The 22,587-nt window shown below is 42.7% G+C and overlaps 1 protein-coding gene across 9 annotated transcripts in view; it reads left to right on the top strand.

The window, feature by feature from the left end:
* ANKS1B (ankyrin repeat and sterile alpha motif domain containing 1B) overlaps nucleotides 1-22,587 on the top strand; it is a 908,578-nt gene that overhangs the window by 341,459 nt on the left and 544,532 nt on the right. For 7 of the 9 annotated variants that reach the window (XM_075011325.1, XM_075011335.1, XM_075011344.1 and 4 more), the window contains exon 10: nucleotides 949-1,114. In XM_075011325.1, coding sequence (XP_074867426.1) covers nucleotides 949-1,114 — 166 coding nt within the window. Of the gene's footprint in view, nucleotides 1-948; nucleotides 1,115-2,640; nucleotides 2,686-22,587 lie in introns of all 9 variants that reach the window. The other 2 variants (XM_075011319.1, XM_075011389.1) reach the window with 1 other exon arrangement.

Raw genomic sequence — 22,587 nt, forward strand, 5'->3', positions numbered from 1 at the left:
TCTTTCATAAAAATATACCTTGGCCATGTCTACACATGATGCTCCCTTTTGGAAGGAGCATGTTAATGAGTCACTTCAGAACAGGTTAATGAGGCGCTGAATATGCATCTTCAGTGCCTCATTAGCATAATGCCAGTCGCGCTTCAAAAGTGCTGCTTTTGAAATGCAGACTGGCTGTATGGACATGGGGGCTTTGAAATAATAATAAACCAGTTTGTTTCGGGAATAAGGGAATTTTGAAGTGAGGTGCTTATTTTGAAGCACTGTGTCTATACAACCAGTCTGCATTTCGAAAGCAGCACTTTCGAAGCACGACTGGCCACCATTATGGCAATGAGGTGCTGAATATGCATGTCAGCACCTCATTAACCTTTTCTGAAGTACCTCATTAATATTCCCCTTCCAAAAGGGAGGAGCATGTGTAGACACAACCACAAAAATTTGACCAGAATATATACCTGAATCAGAATTTAACAAAAAAGGTACAGTAAAAGCAACAGATGTATAGTATGAATAAACTCACAAAACCCCTGACAAGTTAATACCTTTCATTAACTCTACATCATTTTATTTCTGTCATAGACTACAGTTTTAAAATCTGACCAGAATATATACCTGCATCAGCACTTACCAAAAAACTTACCATAAAAGCAACTTTGTTGGAGTATTTGCAATATGTCAAATGAAGAGTTAAGAAAATCCGTACAAAATAATAATCACAAATAATAAAAATAAAATTTAATGTTCAACATAATTATTTATTTATAATACAATATTAGTAATCCCTTCTAAACCCACTAAAATTAGGGTTTCAATAGGAAGTGATTTATTTAATCTGTTAAATTTTTAGATCTATATTTGATGGTTATTGAACTATTTTATTTTTTTCCAGTTTTACTGCATCCACCAAGGCTATTTTCATCATGTAGTTGAACTTCTACTTTTCAGGAGGCTTACCCGAAGAAGAGGAGCTATACGCTGGAAGTAGTGCCTTCTGCTTCCTTTGACGCTCATTCTTCAGAGAACGAAAACAATCTTTGTGATTTCATGGACATAGCAGTTACAAAGAAACCTTGTTCTTTAGAAATAGCAAGATTACCTGCCTCAAGAACAGGTAAATCACCATTGTCTTCTTACCTTATCAATGATATATTATTATGATATGTATAATATTTCAGTGTTGTCATATAATATTTTGCCTTACAACAATGCCTTCCATCCAAACATCTCAGTATGATTTATACCATTAATGATCATCTGTATGGTAGGTAAACATTATCCACATGTTACAGAAGAAAAGCTAAAGATTCCTGTGGAAGTCTGTGGAAAAGCCAGGAATAGAAACAAATTTCTAGAGTCTCAGGTTTGTGTTGTAACCTCATCAACGTCCTATTTTTACCAGATATTAACAATAATCGGCAATACAAACAAAGTAAATAAAAAGGCTCTGAATATCTGACTACTCAACATAAACAAAATAAACAACAGAGAATAAAATTAAGGAAAGCACCTTTGAATTAATGTATATGGATACAAAACAAAAGCACAAAGGTCCCATTTCATATACAGGTTGAACCTCTCAAATCTGGAACTCTCTGGTCCTGCAAACTCTGTAATCCAGCAAGATTTTAGTGAGCCAGATGACCGTTTGTCATGGGTGTGACCCATGTTTCCATGGGTCCCACAAAGTTTGTTTCCAGCCATCAGTGCGGGCTCTCAGTGTTCTGTGGTGTTATTTAGCTCTAAATGTCTTCTAAGAGCCCAGTAAGCAGTGGAATTGTTGGCAATACTGCTAAACAGTATGACCTCCTGTGGTCTGGCAAACGATCTAGTCCAACACGGGTCAGGTCCTGAGGGTGCTAGATGAAAGAGGTTCAACCTGCAGTTGCAGTGAATGAAAACAGAGACATGAAATGACAGTCTGAAATATTTTTAATTTGACAAATTGGTGTGCAGATTACACAGTTTTGAACAGCAGTGAGTTATGTTTACAAGATAATAACAATTATACTGAGTCATATGAATAATATTATAAACAAGGAGTATGCTTACATTTTCCAAAATTACACACTTTTTCCTGTTGCCCTTGTTTTGACTTTTCCTGAGTCACCCATTTGCAAGGTATAATCTTCTAACTACAAATAATTGGAAAGAGAGTACATTTTGACAAGTGAGAAATCACAACAGTAAATGGAACCATGAGGAACAGCAACATTGACTTCATCACCATAGTCTTTTTGGTGACTCATAATTTTGTAAATAAGTATGAATGTTAGATTATTAAGGACGAGACCATAAATTAATTACCTGTTCCGAGCAAATGGCAGGTCCTTGTTTTCCCTAGTGTTCCACTGTAAATAAATAATGAAAGACTGATATGAGCAAGTGAACTGGATGCTGGGTTTCCAACATCCTAATTGGCTGCCCTGTTTTGGACCCATAGGCAACAGTTGGCTAGCACTGACCTAGCATAACCTCTGGACTTTAGTCTCTCTCTCTCACTTGCTCACTCTTTTGTAACGAACTACTGTGGAACAGTCATCAGGCCTGAAAGAGAGAGAGAAAACAACTCTGTCATCCACTGGAAGACACAGGGTCCTATCCCCATGTTCCAATGACTCTTTTATTATTTGTCCACAGTGGTACAACTTCAACAGGTGAGATGGAGGGAACCCCACATCCCAGGTAAGTTCTGTAAATACTAGGCTATGAGTGGACACCTCTTTCTTCCCAGTCTGCATGCAATGAGCCATGTGCCTAACTTATTCCTGCAAGAAACAACTTTGGTGCCTAAGCCTCCAGACTCCCATAGGGCATCTGTCTCCCATTTGTGGGTTGCTAAGTAAAGATAAGCACCTCACTGCAGTCCATATGTAAGTACCTATCTCCAAGAGAAGGATGGGATTTAGCATATTTCCTTTTCACCATCTCCCATTGGCTGGTTGAGGTGGCTTAGTGCTTAGTGTGTTCACTTTTGTGAATCTCATTCTTAGGTGCGTATCTCTCACCTTCTATTGGATAGGTAGCCTATGTGCCTAAAATTACATATTGTGATGCTCAGCATTGCAAGATCAATGTCCTTTCCTAGATCCCACCCTATGTTCTGTTCTTGTCTCTGAAAACAGGCTTGCTGAATGACTTCTGTCTGACACAGTTTTCTCACATCTGAAATTGAGATAATACTTTTCTCACAGCCATATTCTGAGGCATTCATTAATTTTTCCAAGGATAATTTTGCAATTTTGGATTGAGGGGAGGTTCCATACTAAACAAAGTTTTAAAATACAATTTTTTCAGGCAATTTTTCTGTAGGTAGTTGACAAATTGGAAATTCAATTGTCTTTCTCCTAGCTGATCAGAAAGGTTCATATTACCCACCTATTTTGGCTTTTTCCTAAGTAAAACCTGGATTGATTCTTTTATTAGGCATTTTAATTTATGTACTCTATCTTAAAAGAGATTCATATAGGTGATATACTTAACCTTGTGAAATCATAAAAGCATAGTAGTCCATAAGGCAAACGAATATTATCCTGATCTTAAGACTGCAGTCAAGCTTTATGAACTTTTAACAATAAATCCACCATCCTTTTAAAATGTATAAAAATAAATCTCTAAGTGTAGAGCTATGCAGCAAAGTTATTTTGAAATAACAGCCATTGTTCTGAAATAATTATCCTAGTGTTTACACCAATGCACAGCAACTCATCTATCGAAGTTCTATGTATCTTGCTATCACTGATTTCAAAAGTTCAAATGGAACAAAGTGCTTTTTTGTGCTGTATTTGTAGCTAGTCTCTTTCAGGCATTTTGGAAGAGCAAGCTACGAACCAGAATAGTGCATGACACTTCTGAATGATCATTGTTCTGTAATGGCCTGGTACGTGTGTTTAAAAGTGTATACTTTACCTTATGTTCTCTAAAACAGACCATATGGGGTGGGAGCCATTTCTGTCTCTAGCAATATGATGATCCTTCCTCATGACCACAGAGGACTTGTCTTGCTTTTTGCATCCTCTGTCTAAGGCTTTTTCCACCCCTTAGGGTAGATATCAGTTCTTTACTATTTTAATATGTGTATTTCCTATCTGGGTCTCCAGGAGTACTAAACTCAAATAGTTAAGGCAAATGCTATGAAGATTTGATCCTGAGGATACTAGGACAGTCGGCAATCTGACACTGTTCAGTATTTGTCAGGGTACTGTTTATTTAATGATCATGGCAGCGCTCCCTGACCCAGGCCAGCCATCTTTACCTTCCAAAACAGTTTTCTGCAATCACATATGTGCGCAGTGTAATATAGATGAGTCCTAAGAGACAGCCTAATGTAGATACAAAAATGCTTTAGCAATCTGGCTCAGATAGCGCTTCTCTGCTGCATATACCCAGGACTTTTTTATATTACAAAGCTTGTAACTTTTTAATTATTCTGGCATAGTTAGTATGGTACAACTCACCCTTGAATGGATGCAACTAGATTTTATGTAAAGGTGTACACCATTATAGCTATTCCAGTATGGGAATAGGAATAATAATACGTGTATATATCACCTTTTATGAGCTAACTGCACCTGCACTAGGTTTTTTCTTGATATAACTATTTTGTTTTTTTAAAAATCACACTCTAACTAAAATTGCAAACCAGAATACACTAGGTCCAGTATTCATTACTGCAAAGAGTTTGGTGTGACCTTTAAAAAATGCCCTATTTAGAAACAAATGGTCCAACTCAACTTCCCATTGCTGTGAAATATAGATGGACAAATCCTCAAAACCCACTGTCAGAGGATAAAATGTTACTATTGGCCTAAATGGTTCTAAGATATTACAATGTGGACTTTTTAAAGAGTTTAACACACAATTTAGAACTTTAGTTAGCAGAACTTAGCATACTTATCACTGGCATTGTAGTCTCTGCTTAATTGATTTTTATGTAAAATGGACAAAGTCTACATCACTGCAGGTACCTGATAGTTACTATTTTAGCAACACAATTACATACTACCCAAGACGTCTTAGGGTATGTCAACAGAGCAACCTTATTTCAAAATAAGCTATTCAGGAAGGCTGTGGCCACACTACCCCTCCCTTTCAGAAGGCACATGTTAATGAGGGAGTTTGGAAGATGCTAATGAGGTGGTGACATATATATGCAGTGCCTCATTAGCATAATGGTGGCTGCGCATGATTCTAAAGTGCCGCTTTCAGAACGCATGCAACCCGTGTAGGCAGGGACCTTTCAAAAAGACCCCCTTAACTTCGAAACCCTCTTCTTCCTAAAACCAAATAGGAAGAAGAGGCTTTCAAAAGGTCTCTGGTTACATGGGCAGTGTACGTTCCAAAAGCAGCACTTTCGAGTCACTCTTGGCCGTCATTATGCTAATGAGGTGCTGCATATTCATATCAACTCATGTCAATGTCTCATTAGCATATTCTGAACTCCCTCATTAACATGCCTCTTCCGAAAAGGCCCCCAGAGCATGTACAGAGCATTTTTGTTGACAGAAGACTGTGCATTATACCTGAATGCAGAGGGGCACAACACTGCTGGCAGAAGTGCCGAGTTTTGTTGATAGACTGTCGACAAAATGCATTTTGCATGTAGATGCTCCCTGGGTTTTTCTGACAAAAGCCCAGTTTTGTCAGAAAAATTCTCGTGTCTAGCTCCCTTGTTCTGCCTCTTCCCATCTCATTCCTCCATCTCCCTGAGACCTCAACTCACTGCTCTCTGCACTTTCCTAAGCCCCTTCCCCAGCTGCCAAACAGCTGTTTGGTGGCATTGCTGATCAGCTGTAGCTGGAGGGTGCTGAGCATCCATTAGTATTTTTTGTGGGTGCTTTAGCTAGGGAGCATCCACAGAGTCAGTGTCTATGTGCAGAATAATTTGTCTGTTGCACAGATAATTCCCTTACATGAACAGTACTATAAAAATTGTGAAGAAATCCTAAAATCAAGTCAGTAACAACTGCATCCACCCAAAGAAAAAAGATATAGCTCAGAATACTATGCACCTGGGAAGCATATGCCAAAACATAGGCTTGGTGTGGGTTCAAACTCAAATTTTCTCTTTGGGATTGGCAGAGACTAACCCACTGCAGGGTCAAGCTGTATCTTTTCCAGCATGAATTGTACCATTTCTCAGATTGCTCAGTGGCTAGCCAAAAGCAGCAACTTTTAAAGTTGAACACAGACAAGACTAAGATGGGCAAGGTAGGAAAGGATTGCTCCAAAGAACTTGCCATTTCTACATCTTTCCCACATCCCATAATCTGAAAGCCCCTGCCTTCATGTTGTTTAGTTGTTCTGCAGCCTCAGTCTGCAGACTCATGACTTCTGGATACACAAATGGCTGTAGCAGCAAAACACATTCACTTTCATTCATGACTCATCTGAAGGCTTCACCCCATCCACTGAACTGCCACAATGCACCATTATATGAACTATTTTTTGGGAGTAGGTAGAGTTACCATATTTCCCATAACACCTTCAGCTTCTTGCATGATAGTCTTAGTTACAGACCTAGCAAATGAATATAACTTTAATGGCTACAGGGTGGCTGAGGGAGAAAAATTCTCTCCATCTACAGTAACGCAAGGCATTACCCACTGTCTCAGGGTCTGAGGATACTGCAGATGCAAAGACGCGGATGAGTCACCTGTCACTCAGAGCCTAAATTCAGCATCACAGTATAACCAAATCTTCTCTCTTCTTTTTGTGTTTCCATGTGTATTCATTTTAAGTATGACCTCTGCAAAAGTTGGGGGAGATAATGTCTGTGCATTATTTCCCACCAATACCTTATTTTAATTAGGATCCTCTTAAGCAGATGGAATCTAAGGGGCTTTATGAGACCACATATGCTTTTAGCTGATCTTGATTAGCCCTTTGAGCAGTTCCTGAACTCTATAGAGAATATTTTGGCCTTAGCAAAGAATCTCACAATTTATTTGCCCTCAGAGGTTAATTTGTAAAGAGCTAAGCTCTGCATTCAGAGCTCCAAAATATAAATTACCAGAAGAATCCACTGTGATAGACTCTATACTAAATTCTCCTAACTGGGTGACAATGATGGCACACTCCATTTTTTGTCGTGCTTGATGCCATAATAGAGAGAGCTCATTTCCATTTAAAAAATATCCTAGATTAATGCACCAGTGTTTTCAAGGAGAACTTTAAAATTTACACTAAATGTTAGTGACTTGTGGTGGAGATAAGGGATTCTTCCCATAAAGTAGCATTGTTTTTAAGGAGCTATTCACCGATAATATAATGAGTTTTCTGAATGTTCCCAAAATGATGCTTCAGTAACCTTTACTGGTCAGATATTCCCTGGAATATATCATTTATTTTCTCCTTTTAATACTTTGCTGATTTTATTCTTTTACTTTCTCTCTCTTTTATTATTTGTAGAGGGCAGAATATCCTAGAGTTGTAGTTTCTGTTTACTTAGGCTCTGAAATAATCCCAATTTATTTTGAATCTATTTTTTCAGTGTAAATATAGATTTTGTACCACGTCCTCTTGTTTTACCTACAGTGGTTGTTCCTTCAAATGAGTATTACTGGTCTTTTCTGTGTACTTCTCAAATCCTATAAACTCAGGTACAAATGGTAGTGAGTACTAGACAAGAACTGAACACAGCTGTACTTAATATTGTTCAGATACAATAACTTTCATACTGCTGTCTTCTCACATGCTAAGTTAGCATTTTAGAGAAATACTGGCAGACACTAATTTTCTTTGTCTTCTTTCATTGTTTTATTAATTTTAAACTGTAAATATTTTTATTCTGCTTTACTCCTACAATACAATTAAATGGCACTCACCATATTAACCAGATTTTATCTGGTCTCAATGAGTATCCTTGCTATTGAGCTTCCAATTTCATGTGCCAGTTCCTTTAATATGCCTCCCACCTCCCAGTTTACTACATTAAGCTGTTTGTGTTTAACTCCCACCTCAGATATGGTAATTTCTATTTACATGTCCTCATTCCCATTAACTACTCTGCCATTACCCCAACTTCTTCATTACCTTTGTTAAAGATTGAGGCAAAGTATTTGTGTAGTTTCAAAACAAAAAAGCAGTCAAGTAGCACTTCAAAGACTAACAAAATAATTTATTGGGTGAGCTTTCGTGGGACAGACCCACTCCTTCAGACCATTTATGTAGTTATTGGACAATGCTTAGATTATTTTTAATCTCTACCTCATCCTTGCTGCTTAGTGGTCCCATTTCTTCTTTTCTTGATTTTTGTTTTTAAATGGACATGGCTGTAGAATCTTTTACTATTGGTTTTAATTTCCTTTGCAAGGTCCAGCTCTGTTTGATTTTTGGAAGTTCTCACTTTATCCCTACACTTTCTGACCTTCAGGAGGTAGCTTTCCTTTGTCTATTCCTTATAAACTTTCTTGAAAGCAAAATATTTGGATATCACTTAGCAATCCTTCTATTATGTTACAGAGAGAAAATAACAAAATTTAAGTTCTTTGGGTAATGTTCCTGTGCCTTTGATGTGAGGTTTCTGGTGGCAATGCCCTGCACATCCTTGTGACCCATCCTGAGGTTATATAGGGCTACACAGGTGAACTGCCCTCAGTTCCTTCTCAGTTGCCTTCTGTCAAAGACTGAGGCTATGTCTACGTTATGAGATAAAATCAACTTTATTAATATCAATTTTGTAACTCTGGAATTTATAAATTTGACTTTGACTATCCTAAACTCCCCATGTGCTTCTCACAAAGTTGACTTATTGCTCCCACATTCAATCGGCAAACATCGACTATTGCAGTAGTGCATTGTGGGAATATATCCCACAGTTCCCTCATCCCCATAGCATTCTGGGTTTTTTCACTGGTCTTTGACATCATCTACCCGCATTGCATTGTCCTCATTCCCCTCCTGTGTTAAGCAAACGTCCATTTTTCCACTCAGAAGGAAGGAAAAGCAGGGCATCAACAAAGACCGCAAAGTTAACAGTAAGCTCTTTCTTCCATAAATGAATTATCAAGAATTTCATAAAAATCAGCAAGTGTGTGTCTTCTCAACTGGCCATCCACTGACTGTGCCCCCTCCTGTGATTGCATCTGATCCCTGAAAATAAACATAGGGACAATGCAAAGCTTGAAGAAAGAGTTGACAGTAAAATTTTTGAAAAAAGAGGGCTGCGGAGGGGAGGGTATTTGGCTTCCCAGTTCATTATACAGCTTCTGTGCACAGTCTGTATTTTCAACTGGCCCTCCACCCACTCTTCCCTGTGTGAAGGGGTGAAAAGTTAGAAGAAAAAGGATAGAAAAGGTTAGAAAAAAGATTTTTGTCTTCCCGCTTCACTACACAGAAACTGCCAACATGGGATGGCAGTGAAATCTCATTCACTGAACTTATAATGGAAACAGAAATTTCAACTGTCCTCCACTCACTGTTCCCTGTGTTTTTCTTGGGGGTCAAATCATGAAGAAAGAGGATAGGAAAAGTTAGGAAAAATAAGTTATAAATGAAATATCAAAGATTTTGCAAAAAGGAGCAGATGTCTGCAATGGGCAGCAAGCCCCTGAAAATACTTTTGGCCGAGCGGGAGGGGAGGTGGTGGTCTGGGGTTGCAGAGCTAGTTCAAATGTTCCCCTGCCCCTGAAAATCTTAGTCACTGGGGGAGACTTCCCCCCGCAGTGGAAGCAAGCCCCCGAATATCTTTGCCACTAGGGGAGACAGCATAGGCCCTGAAAATATTTTTGGTGGGGGCCAGTTAAAGTAGTGTCCCTGGGTGGCTGCAAGCCACTGAAAACCTTAGCCACCAGGGAAGACTTCCCCCCAGCAGTAGCAAGCCCCTGGAATTCTTTCCAGCCCTTGGATCCCTAACCTCATGCAAGCCAGGACATGGTGCTGCCTGGCAGCATGGTCATCACCAAATGGCAGGCATGTCCTTTTATTGGGTCAGGGGCTCCCCAGGTGATGTGGCTGAGCTTGGGAAAAAGCCTGACCGCATGGTGTCTGTTGGTGAGGGAAGGGGGTTTGGGCACAAATATAAATTGCAGAGAAGTTTCTTGTTCTCCTATGCAAGCGTGATCCCCAAAAGATCCTTATTGCCACGTGGTTCCACGGGGCAGCGGCTGGTGCCAGGGAGCATAGAAAAAATATCAAGTGTGGAGACAGAACCACAAACTCCCTGCAGGGACTACTTGTAATGAGTAGATGCGCTCACAGTGCTAGTAGCAAAGAAAGAAAGACATTTCTCAGGCTCTCATACAAACATGACCCCACAGCCACAGGCTTGCTGCTCCCACTTAGAAATTCAGTCTTCCTGTTACTTAATTCCTGTGCACCTGGAGAGCTGTGGCCAGAGCTGAGGGGCATTGTGGGTTACATACGGGACACCTCTGGAGGCTAATAAATTCGATTTTAGGACATGGTGCTTCCACATTGGTCTTTAATCGAACTTTCGGATTTGACCTTGACCTTACACCTAGCAAGTACCAACGATATCATGATACTGATACTAGTGTTCCCTAAATCGAGCTAATGGTATTTACAGTGAAGAGAATCACAGGGTGACATTGAGCTAACCACCTTAAATTCAAACTTATCTCACAGTGTAAATGCAGCCTGAATATGGCACATGCTTCGTTTCCTCTTCTGTTTATTCCCTCTGAGCCTGCGAGATGGGTCCATATCACCTTTTTGGACTGGACATGGATAAGTTACATGGATGGTCTGACCGCCAGGCACTCAGTGGACACCTCTCCCAGGGGTGGGTCTCAATATCCCTCATTCGGGTGAGGTTCATTGGAACATTTGGGGGCATTTATGAAGGTCTTAAGGTGGATTGTTCTTAGATATGTTTGCCTCGAGTGATTCTATAAGGAATACTAGGCTCCAGACAACATAGCCCTGGGGTTCATTGGAACACACAGGCACCTCCAGCACAGCAAGGTAAGAGTCCTCCCATGGACTTTAACTATAATCCTTAGAAATTCCAAGGAGATTTTTAGGTAGCATGAGACATCTACACTATCACTAGCTTGTACTCCCCCATAATAACAGCTTTTCCCTCTGATAGATTATAAAAGGGTATTACTGAACCCATCATCCTATTCTCTGGTACGATTTGGCAGTTTGTAGCAGATATCAAGTACCCAATCTTGTACTTCGCTGATCCATAAGCATTCAAAGTCACCTGCTTCTGAGTTGTCAAGACCAAAGAAACAGGTAATCCCATTTTTGTATAGACTATCACTTCTCTTTCCTCACTCATTTTGCCTATTAAATGGGTTATAACCAGTGATTTTAATGTTCCAATCACAAGACTCTTTTGATTAAGATTCAGTAATATGAATTACATTCAATGAAATTGCTCATAGCAATGAACAATTTAAATTTCTGTTGTTTGCTACTCAGGCTGCTAGCACAGATGTGTGGGCAATTTAAAAATTTTCTTCTCTTCATGCCCGTTTGTACCTTGACTAATTTTGTGCTTGACATCTTGATTTTGTGCTAAATAAGTGTTCATTTGTTCCTCTTTCTCCCCGTCCACTGAATGCATTGAACAAGGCAGGATCCTATGGAAAAAAATAGCATGTGATCATATACTCAAAGCCAGTATACTAATGCCTTTGCACATAGGGACTAAATTTAAGATTCCAGAGGTTTTATTTCTGGCGTTTCCAAAATGTTGAGTGGTTGACTTCGAAACCTTAATATTCCTTTAACGTCATTTTGTATGTGTAATTAAGATGTTATGTTTTAATGACTCTGCTTTACATATTCCTTCAGGTATGTGTTACACTGCATAAAAATCTCCAAATACACAAACCAGTCAGACACCACTTTAATGGAGTGGGCCATTCTGTTAAAAACCTGAGAGTTTGTGTTCTACTGAAAAGGGACTTTAACAACCATCTACAGGGAGAATGCTCAGAACTAATATTCATATTCAAATTTGACACATTAGCATGTTGTTTGAACAGGGACAGCAATTACCTGACTCATTATAAGGACTCTTTTACATGCTTTATTGTTTTATCTAACTCTTAACTTCTCCATCCCGCACACCCCCACCCCGTCCCTCTTCTTTTCTGATTTGCCAACCTTGATAACAATTTTTCTGATTTTTTAACCTTGAGAACAATTTTTGGACCTCTGTGCTTCATATATTGAGTCTGTTCTGCTAAGGCTATGATCTGATGAAGTGGTCCTGTCCCACAAAAGCTCATCACCTAATAAATTATTTTGTTAGTCTTTAAAGGGCTACTTGACTGCTTTTTTGCTTTGATAGAATACAGACTAACACGGCTATCTCTCTGTCACTGGATAAAAAGAGTTATTGCTAAAAGTACTGTAGCATTCTCCCAAAGGTACTACATGTAGAAATGAAGTAAGAACCCTTATTGGGACTTCTTAAGTAATTATGAAAACACATAGGTGTGCATCTATCTCCGTGTGTGCCCATAAACTCAGTTTTATATGGTTAAAATGATCAATCCATTTCCATAGTGCTGACAGTGTTTCTCTTTTACCAACAAATCTGTAAGTCTGACATACGTTAAAAATTGCATTGTGATTTACATTATGATTCATTATTTATTTTTCTTATCTATTAAACTGTTATAGGAAACATAGCTTCTTCTTTGGGTGCTGTCACTGTGGGTGCTCCACTCTAGGGCTATCTCTGCTCTAGAGAGTTTTGCAGACAAAACTGAGGCTTTGTAGACAAAACATGTTGGAGCATCTACACACAAAATGTGTTTTGCTGACAGAAACTATTGAAATAAAAAAAGCCGTGTAGATGCTCTGGGGGCTAGTTTGTTGACAGAGTGGATCAAAAGATCGATCCGTTGTTATGTGTCAGCACGCTCTGTCGATAGAAGTTTTGTAGGAGCATCTCTTCCAACAGTAACTTCTGTAGACAGACACTTCTAGTGCAGACGTAGGTTAAGTGTCAGTGCGTCCTCGCACTGGTGATCGGAGATTTTTCCTAGCAGTGCTTGGCTGTGCCGCACGTGCACAGTAGTTATCTTGAGGTGCCATTAGTGTCTGTTGACTGCATGCACCAGAAGACAGCTACTGCACATGTTTGGCATGGCCAGGCATTGCTAGGAAAAAACTCCCATCACTGGAGCAAGGATGCACTAACACCTCGAGTGGAGCATCCACAGGGGGACGCACCTCACAGAACCACTGTTAATGTACTAGGTGAGTAACTTCTTCTCTCAGGGTAGATTTGAACCATTTTAGACACTAGATGGTGAAATTGTTTTCCTCATCAGCATGTATAAATTATGACCAGATCTGGGCTTCATTTACCCAAGTGTGTTTACCGTGCAGAATTGACTGCACTCTGTTCAAACAAAGAATTGATTCAGAGACATTTATTTGTGTTGAGGTTCTCTATATTTTAGAGCTTTTGCCTTAATGCTTTTATCAGATATACTTTATATAATAATAGTCATAATATTCCTATTACTTTTTGTAATAATAACTAATAGTTAAGGCTTTTTTTGCTAGTTCATTTTAATTAGGGACAAAATGAAGAGAGGCAGCGTACAAACCATTTTAGTCTATTCAATAACTGCAGTTTTAAAAATCTTCTTAACCCTTATTCTGTCTGTAATTTAAACACATATAAAACTGATGGTTAATTGTAAATTAGAGCAGGTATATGGAAGATGATGTTTCTTTAAAATCTCATTAGATTACCATAATAGTAACAGTATTAAACGGTATATTTTGTCTCTAAGTTATGTTAATGTAGCCAGGTTCCAGTTTGTTTTTTTGGGGCCAAAATTGTGTGAAGGGTGTCGCATAGCTGAGGCACTCAATGAAGAGCCTGACGAGGCATTTGACCTGAATTAGCTGTGCTTCTTGGGTATCCAAGTTGTGCAGGGAAGGAGTTATTTGCTGCAGCCCTTTTCAGAGTGCAGATTAATCCTCATTCCTGTGTATACTTCAGCAGTGCCACTGACTGGTGCTTAGATGTGACAGAATTATGACCCACCTGTTCCCATAATTTATACATAGGAGCTGGGTCTACACATGAGCACCCTTTCAAAAGGGCAAAAATCAAAGTTCGGTGGTTGAAATAGTGGCCGTCAAAACAGAGCACCTGACGCCATTAACGGATCTGCTTTTCAATCCGCTCTTTCGAAGCAGTGCCGTGGTCTTTTGAAAGAGAGCATCCACACAGCTCCAAGCCCTCTTCTGAAGGAAGGGAGGCAGGAAATGCTGTGGAAGTGGTCCCATGGCCGAGAAACCCTTCGGGGGCCACAGCCAGCCACTCCCTTTAAAGGGTCCCTCCCTACACCCTCCACGCCGCACAAGCCAAGTGTTGCCCAGCCTTTCTCAGCCCAGCAGAGCCCACTCGTGCCCACGATGGAGGCCCAGCGACAGCGCCTGCAGGAGGACACCCTCGTTATGGACGCCCTTCTGGCAGAGCTGTGCACCCTCGCCGCAGCTGCACCCAATCTCATGGGCAGTCTCCCTGGGGCTGTGGAGCTCCCCCACCTGGGGCACTGCTGGTCACCCCCCGGGTGCCCCAACGCCTCTGGACCCACCCCAGCAGCACCGACGAGTGGGAGCGCCTGGTGCTGCGGGAGTGGGGCGAGGAAAGGTGGCTGCGGAACTTCCGCATGTTGAGGCAGACCTTTGAGGAGATCTGCCACTGGCTCATCCCTGCACTCTGACACCAGGACACCTGCATGCAGCGAGCCCTCACTCTGGAGAAATGGGTCACAATCGCCATCTGGAAGCTGGCCACCCCGGACTCCTACCACTCCATGGGACAACAGTTCGGGGTTGGGAAGGTCACCATCAGGGCTCTGCTTATGCAGGTAAGGTGGGGCCGGGTCATGCGTCCCTCACAGGTGGGTGGGGGGCTGAGGTGAGGGGAGCCCTCTGCTGCACGGGTCCAGATGGGGGGGGACAGGGGGCTGGATGGGAGGGTGGCAGAATGGGCCCAAGGTTGGGGGGAGATGGCCCGCCACCTGCACTAGAGCACGTGTTCTTCCCCCCCATAGGTCGTCAGAGCCATCAACGTGATGCTGCTCCATAGGGTCATCCACCTGGGGGATCTGGACAACACTGTTGCTGGCTTCCAGGACTTGGGCTTTCTGAACTGCATCAGCACTTTGGATGGCACACACATCCCCATCCGCGCCCTGCCACAGAGCACTGGCCAGTACACCAACAGGAAGGGCTACCATTCAGTGTTGCTCCAGGCCCTGGTGGACACGAGGGGACAGTTCACTGACATCTATGTGGGCTAGGCTGGGCTGGCCACACCCATGATGCCCAGGTCTTCCAGAACTCCGGCCTCTTGCCAGCACATGGAGGCCAGCACATTCATCCCCCAGCGGGAGATTCCAGTGGTGGAGTTTGTCACCGTGTCGCTCTGCATGGTGGCAAATGCGGCATACCCCCTGCAGCCATGGCTCATGAGGCCATGCGTAGGACACCTCGACCTCAGCTGGGAGGCATTCAGTCAGCGCCTCAACCACGCCTGCAACGTCATGGATCAGGCCTTTAGGCTCCTAAAGGGGCGGTGGAGATGCCTCCACACATGGCTGGAGGTCGGGGTCCTGAACATGCCCTAGGTGGTGGGCGCCTGTTGCATCCTCCACAACGTTGTGAGGGGAAAGGGGGTTGCCTATGTCCCTGGGGGGGACCCTCCTTCCGGTGCTGACTGTGAGCAGCCAGGCACCGCCCCCACCTGCCAGGCCTACCAGGATGGCCACCACATATGGGAGGCCCTCAGGCAGGCCTTTGCCGATGGCCACCTCTGACCCTCATGCACACCCACATCCCATGCACATCTGCCACCCACCATCCCCCCCACCCCCACCAGCACCGCACCCACACATCCACCACCCACCATCCCCCTGAGGAGCACAGCACAGAGTGGTGAACATTAAAATATATATTTATCTAGACTATTCTCATTAACTGTGTACGGGGGTGGGAACCTAACTTGGAGGGGACTTGGGGGAACCTAACTTGGAGGGGGATGGGGCACTCATTCCATGTTGGGGTGGTGGGCCGTGAGCCCCATCAGCCCCTGGAGCCCCTGCCTCCCAGGGTGTGGGGTCCCCATGGGGAGGAGAGGGTGCGGGGAGCACCAGCAGGTTAGCTGGAGAGTGGGCCTGGTGGAGGCAAATGGGGTGGGCTCAGCAGGGGTGGGGGGCAGGCTTGGTGGGGGGACGCTGCCGGGGGGACCAGGATGTGGGCAATGTTGGCCACATGGTCCCGGAGGGTGTGGATAATGACCTCCAAGGTGGTCAGCAGCCTCTCCCAGGCTGCCCTCTGCCACTCCATCTCGGCCTTAGTGAGGCAGAGGTGCTGCTCAGCCACCTCGGCCTGGCACTGGCTGGCTGGGTCCTCCTCAGCCCGGCAGGGGGCTCAGTGGTTCCCTCGCCCGCCTGGGTCCCTGGTCTGGGCTGCTTCTCCTCCTCTGGGTGCAGCTTCTTGGCTGAGGTGTCCAGGAATGCTGGGGTGGGGAGCTGTCCTGGGACCCCAGCATGCCCTGGAGCTCCTGAAAGGAGGGTCATGTGGCTGGAGCTGTCCCAGAGCAGCTGGCCTGGTCCGTGGTCCCTGGTCCATGGCCCGAGCATAGCCCTGCCACAGCTCCTTTACCTTGAAGCTCACCTGCTCCATGGTACGCTCCAGGTGGCCCCTGGTCTGGAGGCCCTGAGCCAGGCAGCCAAAGGCAGCGGCACTGCACAGCTTGCCCCCCATCTTGTGCAGGACCTCCTCCTCCTTCCACAGGCCAAGGAGGTCTCGCAGCTCCCACTCTGTCCAGGATGGGGCCTTGGGGGGGGGGGAGGGGCGGTCCATGGGGCTCGTGGGCGGGCTGGTTGCTGGCCATGCTGTGGCGCTGGAGCACATGCAGAGGCTGCTCCTAGCATGCTGTCAGCCTCCTGCCACAGGTTTCCTGCATGCGTGCAGCTTTAAGGCAGCTGGATGCAGGGACCATAGAGCCCCACTGCTGCCAGCTGGAGTGGCCCCGCGCTCCAGCTGACTGGTGCCATGGTGGACACGTATTTTGAAAGAGCGGACTGTGGAGCGTCTGCATGTGTACTCTTTCGATTTAGTATTTCGAAAGGGAGTGATCTTCCTGATGTGGGATCGGGGTTCAGATTTCAACGTTTGCACCCCGTTCTTTCGATTTCCTTTCAAAAGACAGCGCTACGCCTGTGGACGCTCCTCCTGCTCTTTCAAAAAAGGGCCACTTATTTCGCTGTTTTGTGCATGTGTTGACACAGCTAGAGAGTGTAACTGCCATGTGGGTACTGTGCTGCTTCTACCACAAACATTAAGATACAGTTGTTCTGATATGACTGCCTAGGTGTAGTTAGTACTGTAGTTCTGCTACTTCCATGCGCAATTGAGTTACAGCAAGTCACAGTTTAACATTAAAAGTTAAGGGCCCCTTCTGAACTTCTTACCCAGATGGATCCCTTATTGTTAGCATTCATTGAGCAATGTCAGTATAATTGGGAATTCACTGGTCGAACATAATTCTATAATATAACTATCAATAGTGTTGACTTCCATTCTCTGCTAATCTTCACCAGTTCTAGTAACCTAAGGGTGAAATGTTTCATATCTCATTGCCAATGTCTTCAGTCTAGACTCCTACAATTAAAATTTTAAGTTTAGGATTTGTCTGAAATGTGAAGGAGATTGGCCTCACAGACCTACAAGATTTGGCATGTAAGATTGAAAGAATTTTCACTCTGTTATATCAGGAACTGATTTTTTGCATTAGCACAAAAGACATTTTAGTAGTACCCTGAAGTAAACTTTTCTGTAACTTTTGTGGATTTAGAATGCAAACTTCTTGGCACACCTTACTTTATGCTGTTATATTCAAAATATCTGTTAAAATATTTACTAATTAGCTAAATGAACCACTTCTGTATATAATGAGCAGATTTATTTGTTTTGTACACTATTAGTGACTTGATTTAAAAACACACTGATTCCCAATAAAGGAAATCAGTATTATATTTTGTCAAAAAATCTCTCTTGTTTTATTTTAAGTTCAATAATAACAAATCTTGTTTACTTCCATTTTTTCTGCTTCTCTCCCTTGTTGCATCTGCTATTCCTGATGGCAATGTGCACATCACTGCCAGAAAATTCTTTTTCTTACATTTGATCCCATACATTTAGTTTTTATTTTTATCACTTTTATGTCATGCAATAAAGAGTGATGAACAATATTTTTGCATCACTGCACCCCAAAACTGGTAGTGACTTCATTGTTAGGCCTAGGTGTGCAAAAAATGCAGGCTGAGGCAATCTCACATGGAAATTTCGATCATACAATGAATACCTAGCTTAAGAGAAAGCACTGAGGATGATCCCACATTATTATAAATGCAGAATATTTTTACTAGATGGAATCATTAGCAACTTCAGGCAGAATAACAAGTAAATTGGCACATCTTTTCTCCCCCCTATGTCTTTCTAAATAGAGAAAATGTGGAAGAACCTATATGAGACCACATCAGAAAAAATGTCTTTTTCAGGCTCTTCAAAAAGATCATTCCCTTTTCTTTGCTCCAACCTTTACTACTATTTACGTAACATACCATATTACCCCATGCAGAGGAGCCAAATCTTTATATCAGGTGGTACCAAGAGTGACCAGTAATAAAATAATTCTAGTGCAGCTGTGCAAACTTTTCTCCTCCCTTTCTCATCCGCATATAATTTCCCTCCTCTTTTGGAAGAGATTTGAGTGATGTTTATATAATGTAGTTAACATCAATTCCTTACCATTACTGCAGATAGCAAAATTTGTCACACAGGAAACTACAGAACTTCAACATCTGGTTTTGTCCTGAGTCATGTAGAAAAGTCCAAATATCAATACTTTTGAAGAAGGAAAAGTTCTGCAATAATTTCAATATGAAAATTTCAGTGCTTTATTTTGACATTGTTGATTGAAATGAAATGTCTGGATGTCGCCAAGTTGAAACATTCATTTTGGTTTCTTAAACAAAAATGTTTCATTTCAGATTGCCATTGTTCTCTGAGGGTATGTCTACACAGCAAAGTTATATTGAAATAACAGCTGTTATTTTGAAATAACAATCCTAGTGTCTACACAATGCAACCACTATTATGAAATAATTTCAAAATAGCAGTTAGCTTGTTTCGAAATAGATAAATCTCATTCCATGAGGAATAGCACCTATTTTGAAACAGCTATTTCTATAGAGGTGCTGTTAAGACAGGGAATAGAGCCTACTTCAAAATAAGTCACAGTACATCCAATGGCTGTATTTCAAAATAGGCTCTGTGTGAGGATGCTTTATTTTGAAATTGCTAAGTGCTACTTGCTGAGCCAACAAGGCCTGCCAGATGGTGGTAGTGGCATCAAATTGGGCCATAAGTTTGTCCCAGGCCTGTGTCTGTAAATCCCATTCCCATGCCCTCCACTCTAGGTCGGCCCGCAGCTGCCACTCCTGGAGGTCACTCTGTCTTCTGTGGGCAGCCATGTAGGACTGCAGGGCCTCCTTGTTGGGCCAGTGATGGCCTCTCCAGCCACAGGTAGTGGGGTGCCTGCTTTCTTAAGTGCTGGTCCTGGCCTGTCTGATGGTGGGCTATCTGATACCTCGGATGGTGCAGCTGTAAGGAAGACGAGGGGAGACAGTGAGTCATTCCCACAACACAGCCCCTAAGTCCCTGCCCCGCACCCTCCATAAGCAGCAGCAACCACCCCCTAGTCAAGGAGGTCCTGGGATGTCCTGGGAGCACAGGCATGTGTGCCCTGCCTGGTGGGCCCTGATGCACAGGCACCCCATGGTGCCTTGGGGACTAAGCTGACTGGTGTGCCCCCATCACACTAAATGGACTGGTGGCCAGAGGGGTGTCTGGCTACAGAAGTGTCCCCACATTGGTGGCAGGTGGGCTAGGTGCAGCCTGGCCCACCCTGGGCCCCCTCCCTCATGCATGTGGCTTACAGCGCTGTCCCCGGGGTGGGGGGCGGTGCTGGTTGTTTCCTGCAGGCATGCCCAAGAGCCAGGAACCACAGTCTTCAGTGGTGTGTCTGCTGCCTTAAGAACGTAAGAAAAGCCATACTGGGTCAGACCAAAGGTCCATCCAGCCCAGTATCCTGTCTGCTGACTAGAAGCAGTAGACTGAACACGTATCAATCAAGCAATCTCTCTCCTGCCATCCATCTTCAGCTTCTGAGAAACAGAGGCTAGGGACACCATGCCTCACCCATCCTGGCTAATAGCCATTAATGGACCTAGCTTCCATGAATTTATCTAGCTCTTTTTTAAACCCTGTTGTAGTCCTAGCCTTCACAGTCTCCTCTGGCAAGGAGTTCAAAAGGTTGACTGTGGGCTGTGTGAAGAAGAACTTCTTTTTATTTGTTTTAAACCTGCTGCCTATTGATTTCATTTGGTGTCCTCTATTCTATTGTTCTATTCTCCTTAATCTCTCTACATTTGGGGCCTGTTCCAAACCCCTAATTTTAGTTGCACTTTTCTGAACCTTTTCTAATGCCCCTATATATCTTTTTTGAGATGAGATCACATTTGTATGCAGTATTCAGGATGTGGGCATACCATGGTTTTCTATAAGGGCAATGAGATATTCTCTAACTTATTCTCTATCCCTTTTTTAATGATTCCTGTTTGGTTTTTTGAGTGCAACCGCACACTGCACGGATATTTTCAGACAACTATCCATGATGACTCCAAGATTCTTTCTTTTCAAGTTATAGCTAAATTAGCTCCCATCATACTGTATGTACAGTTGGGGTAATATTTTCCAATGTGCATTACTTTACATTTATCCACATTAAATTTCATTAGCAATTTTGTTGCATAATCACTTGTGAGATCCTTTTGAAGTTCTTCACAGTCTGCTTTGGTCTTAACTATCTTGAGCAGTTTAGTGTAATCTGCGAACTTTGCCACCTCACAATTTACCTTTTTCTGCAGATCATTTAGAATCAGTTGAATTGGATTGGTCCTAGGACTGACACTTAGGGAACACCAATAGTTACCCTTCTCCATTCTGAAAATTTACGATTTATTCCTACCTTCTGTTTCCTCCCTTTTTTAACCAGTTCTCAATTCATGAAAGGATCTTCCTTCTTATCCCATGACAACTTAATTTACATAGAGCCTTTGGTGAGGGCCCTTGTCAAAGGCTTTCTGGAAATCCAAGTACACTGTATCTATTGGATCCCTCTTATCTACATGTTTTTTGACCCATTCAAAGAACTCTAATAGATTAGTAAGACATGATTTCCCTTTCCCTTTTTACCCAGCAAACTATGTTCTTCTATATGTCTGACAATTTTACTCTTTACTCTGGTTTCAACTAATTTGTCCGATACTGATATTAGACTTACTGGTCTGTAATTGCCAAGATCACCTCTAGAGCCCTTTTTAAATATTGGCGTTATAATAGCTATCTTCCAGTCACTGGATACAGAAGCTGGTTTAAAGGATAGGTTACAAATCATAGTTAACAGTTCTGCAATTTCACATTTCAGGTTCTTTCAGAACTCTTGGGTGAATGCCATCTGGTCCTGGTGACTTGTTAATGTTAAGTTTATCAGTCAGTTCTAACACCTCCTCTAATGACACCTGAATCTTGGACAGTTCCTCAGATTTGTCACCTACAAAGGATTGCTCAAGTTTGGGAATCTCCCAAACTTCCTCAGTTGTGCAGACCAAAGCAAAGAATTCATTGATGATGACTTTGTCATCTTTGAGTGCCCCTTTTTATCTCAATTGTCTAGGGGGCCCACTAATTGTTTAGCAGGGTTCCTGCTTCTGATGTACCAAAATATTTTGGTATTGCTTTTTGAGTTTTTGGTTAGCTGTTCTTCAAACTCCTTTTTGGCTGTTCGTATTTTATTTACATTTTTACATTTAATTTGGCAGTGTTTATGCTGTTTTCTATTTTTCTCACTAGGATTTGACATCCACTTTTTAAAAGATGCCTTTTTATTTCTCACCACTTCTTTTACATGTTTGTTAAGCCACAGTGGCTCTTGGTTGGGTCTTTTACTATGGCCCCTTTTCATCTCGAGAGATGATGGTTAGCAGCGGCAGTGAGGATCTATTCTCAGTGTTTGAGTCTGCAGCTTCTCTTGTGACTTATCCATCCAATGTTGGATTTGCACTGTCAACTGCCATAACCGCATGTCAGATTATTTCCAAATTCTTGAGTCTGAAAGTTTTTCCTTCTGAGTTGAAGTTCTTTCATGTGAGTTGCACGTATACTATCAAAGGATGATGTGCCCAGTCATAACAATCATCTCCAGGTGTTTCAATCTGATGATGCGGATTCCCAGGATTTTGGATCAACGTTGAATTTTTTCATGGCATTTTTGCATGTCTCATCACTCATAGGCTACGTCTACACGTGCCCCAAACTTCGAAATGGCCATGCAAATTCCCATGAACTCATGGGAATAAGGGGACTTCGAAGAAGGTGGCGTCCTTTCGAAAAGGAGCCCCGTCTGGACGCGCCGCGCGGCGGCAAGGCGCGTCAATTTCGAAGCGCCGCTGCCGCCCGCATGCTAATGAAGCGCTGAATATGCATTTCAGCGCTTCATTAGTAAAC

This window comes from Carettochelys insculpta, chromosome 1 (genome assembly GCF_033958435.1).
Source record: "Carettochelys insculpta isolate YL-2023 chromosome 1, ASM3395843v1, whole genome shotgun sequence".
NCBI classification, from domain to species: domain Eukaryota; kingdom Metazoa; phylum Chordata; order Testudines; family Carettochelyidae; genus Carettochelys; species Carettochelys insculpta.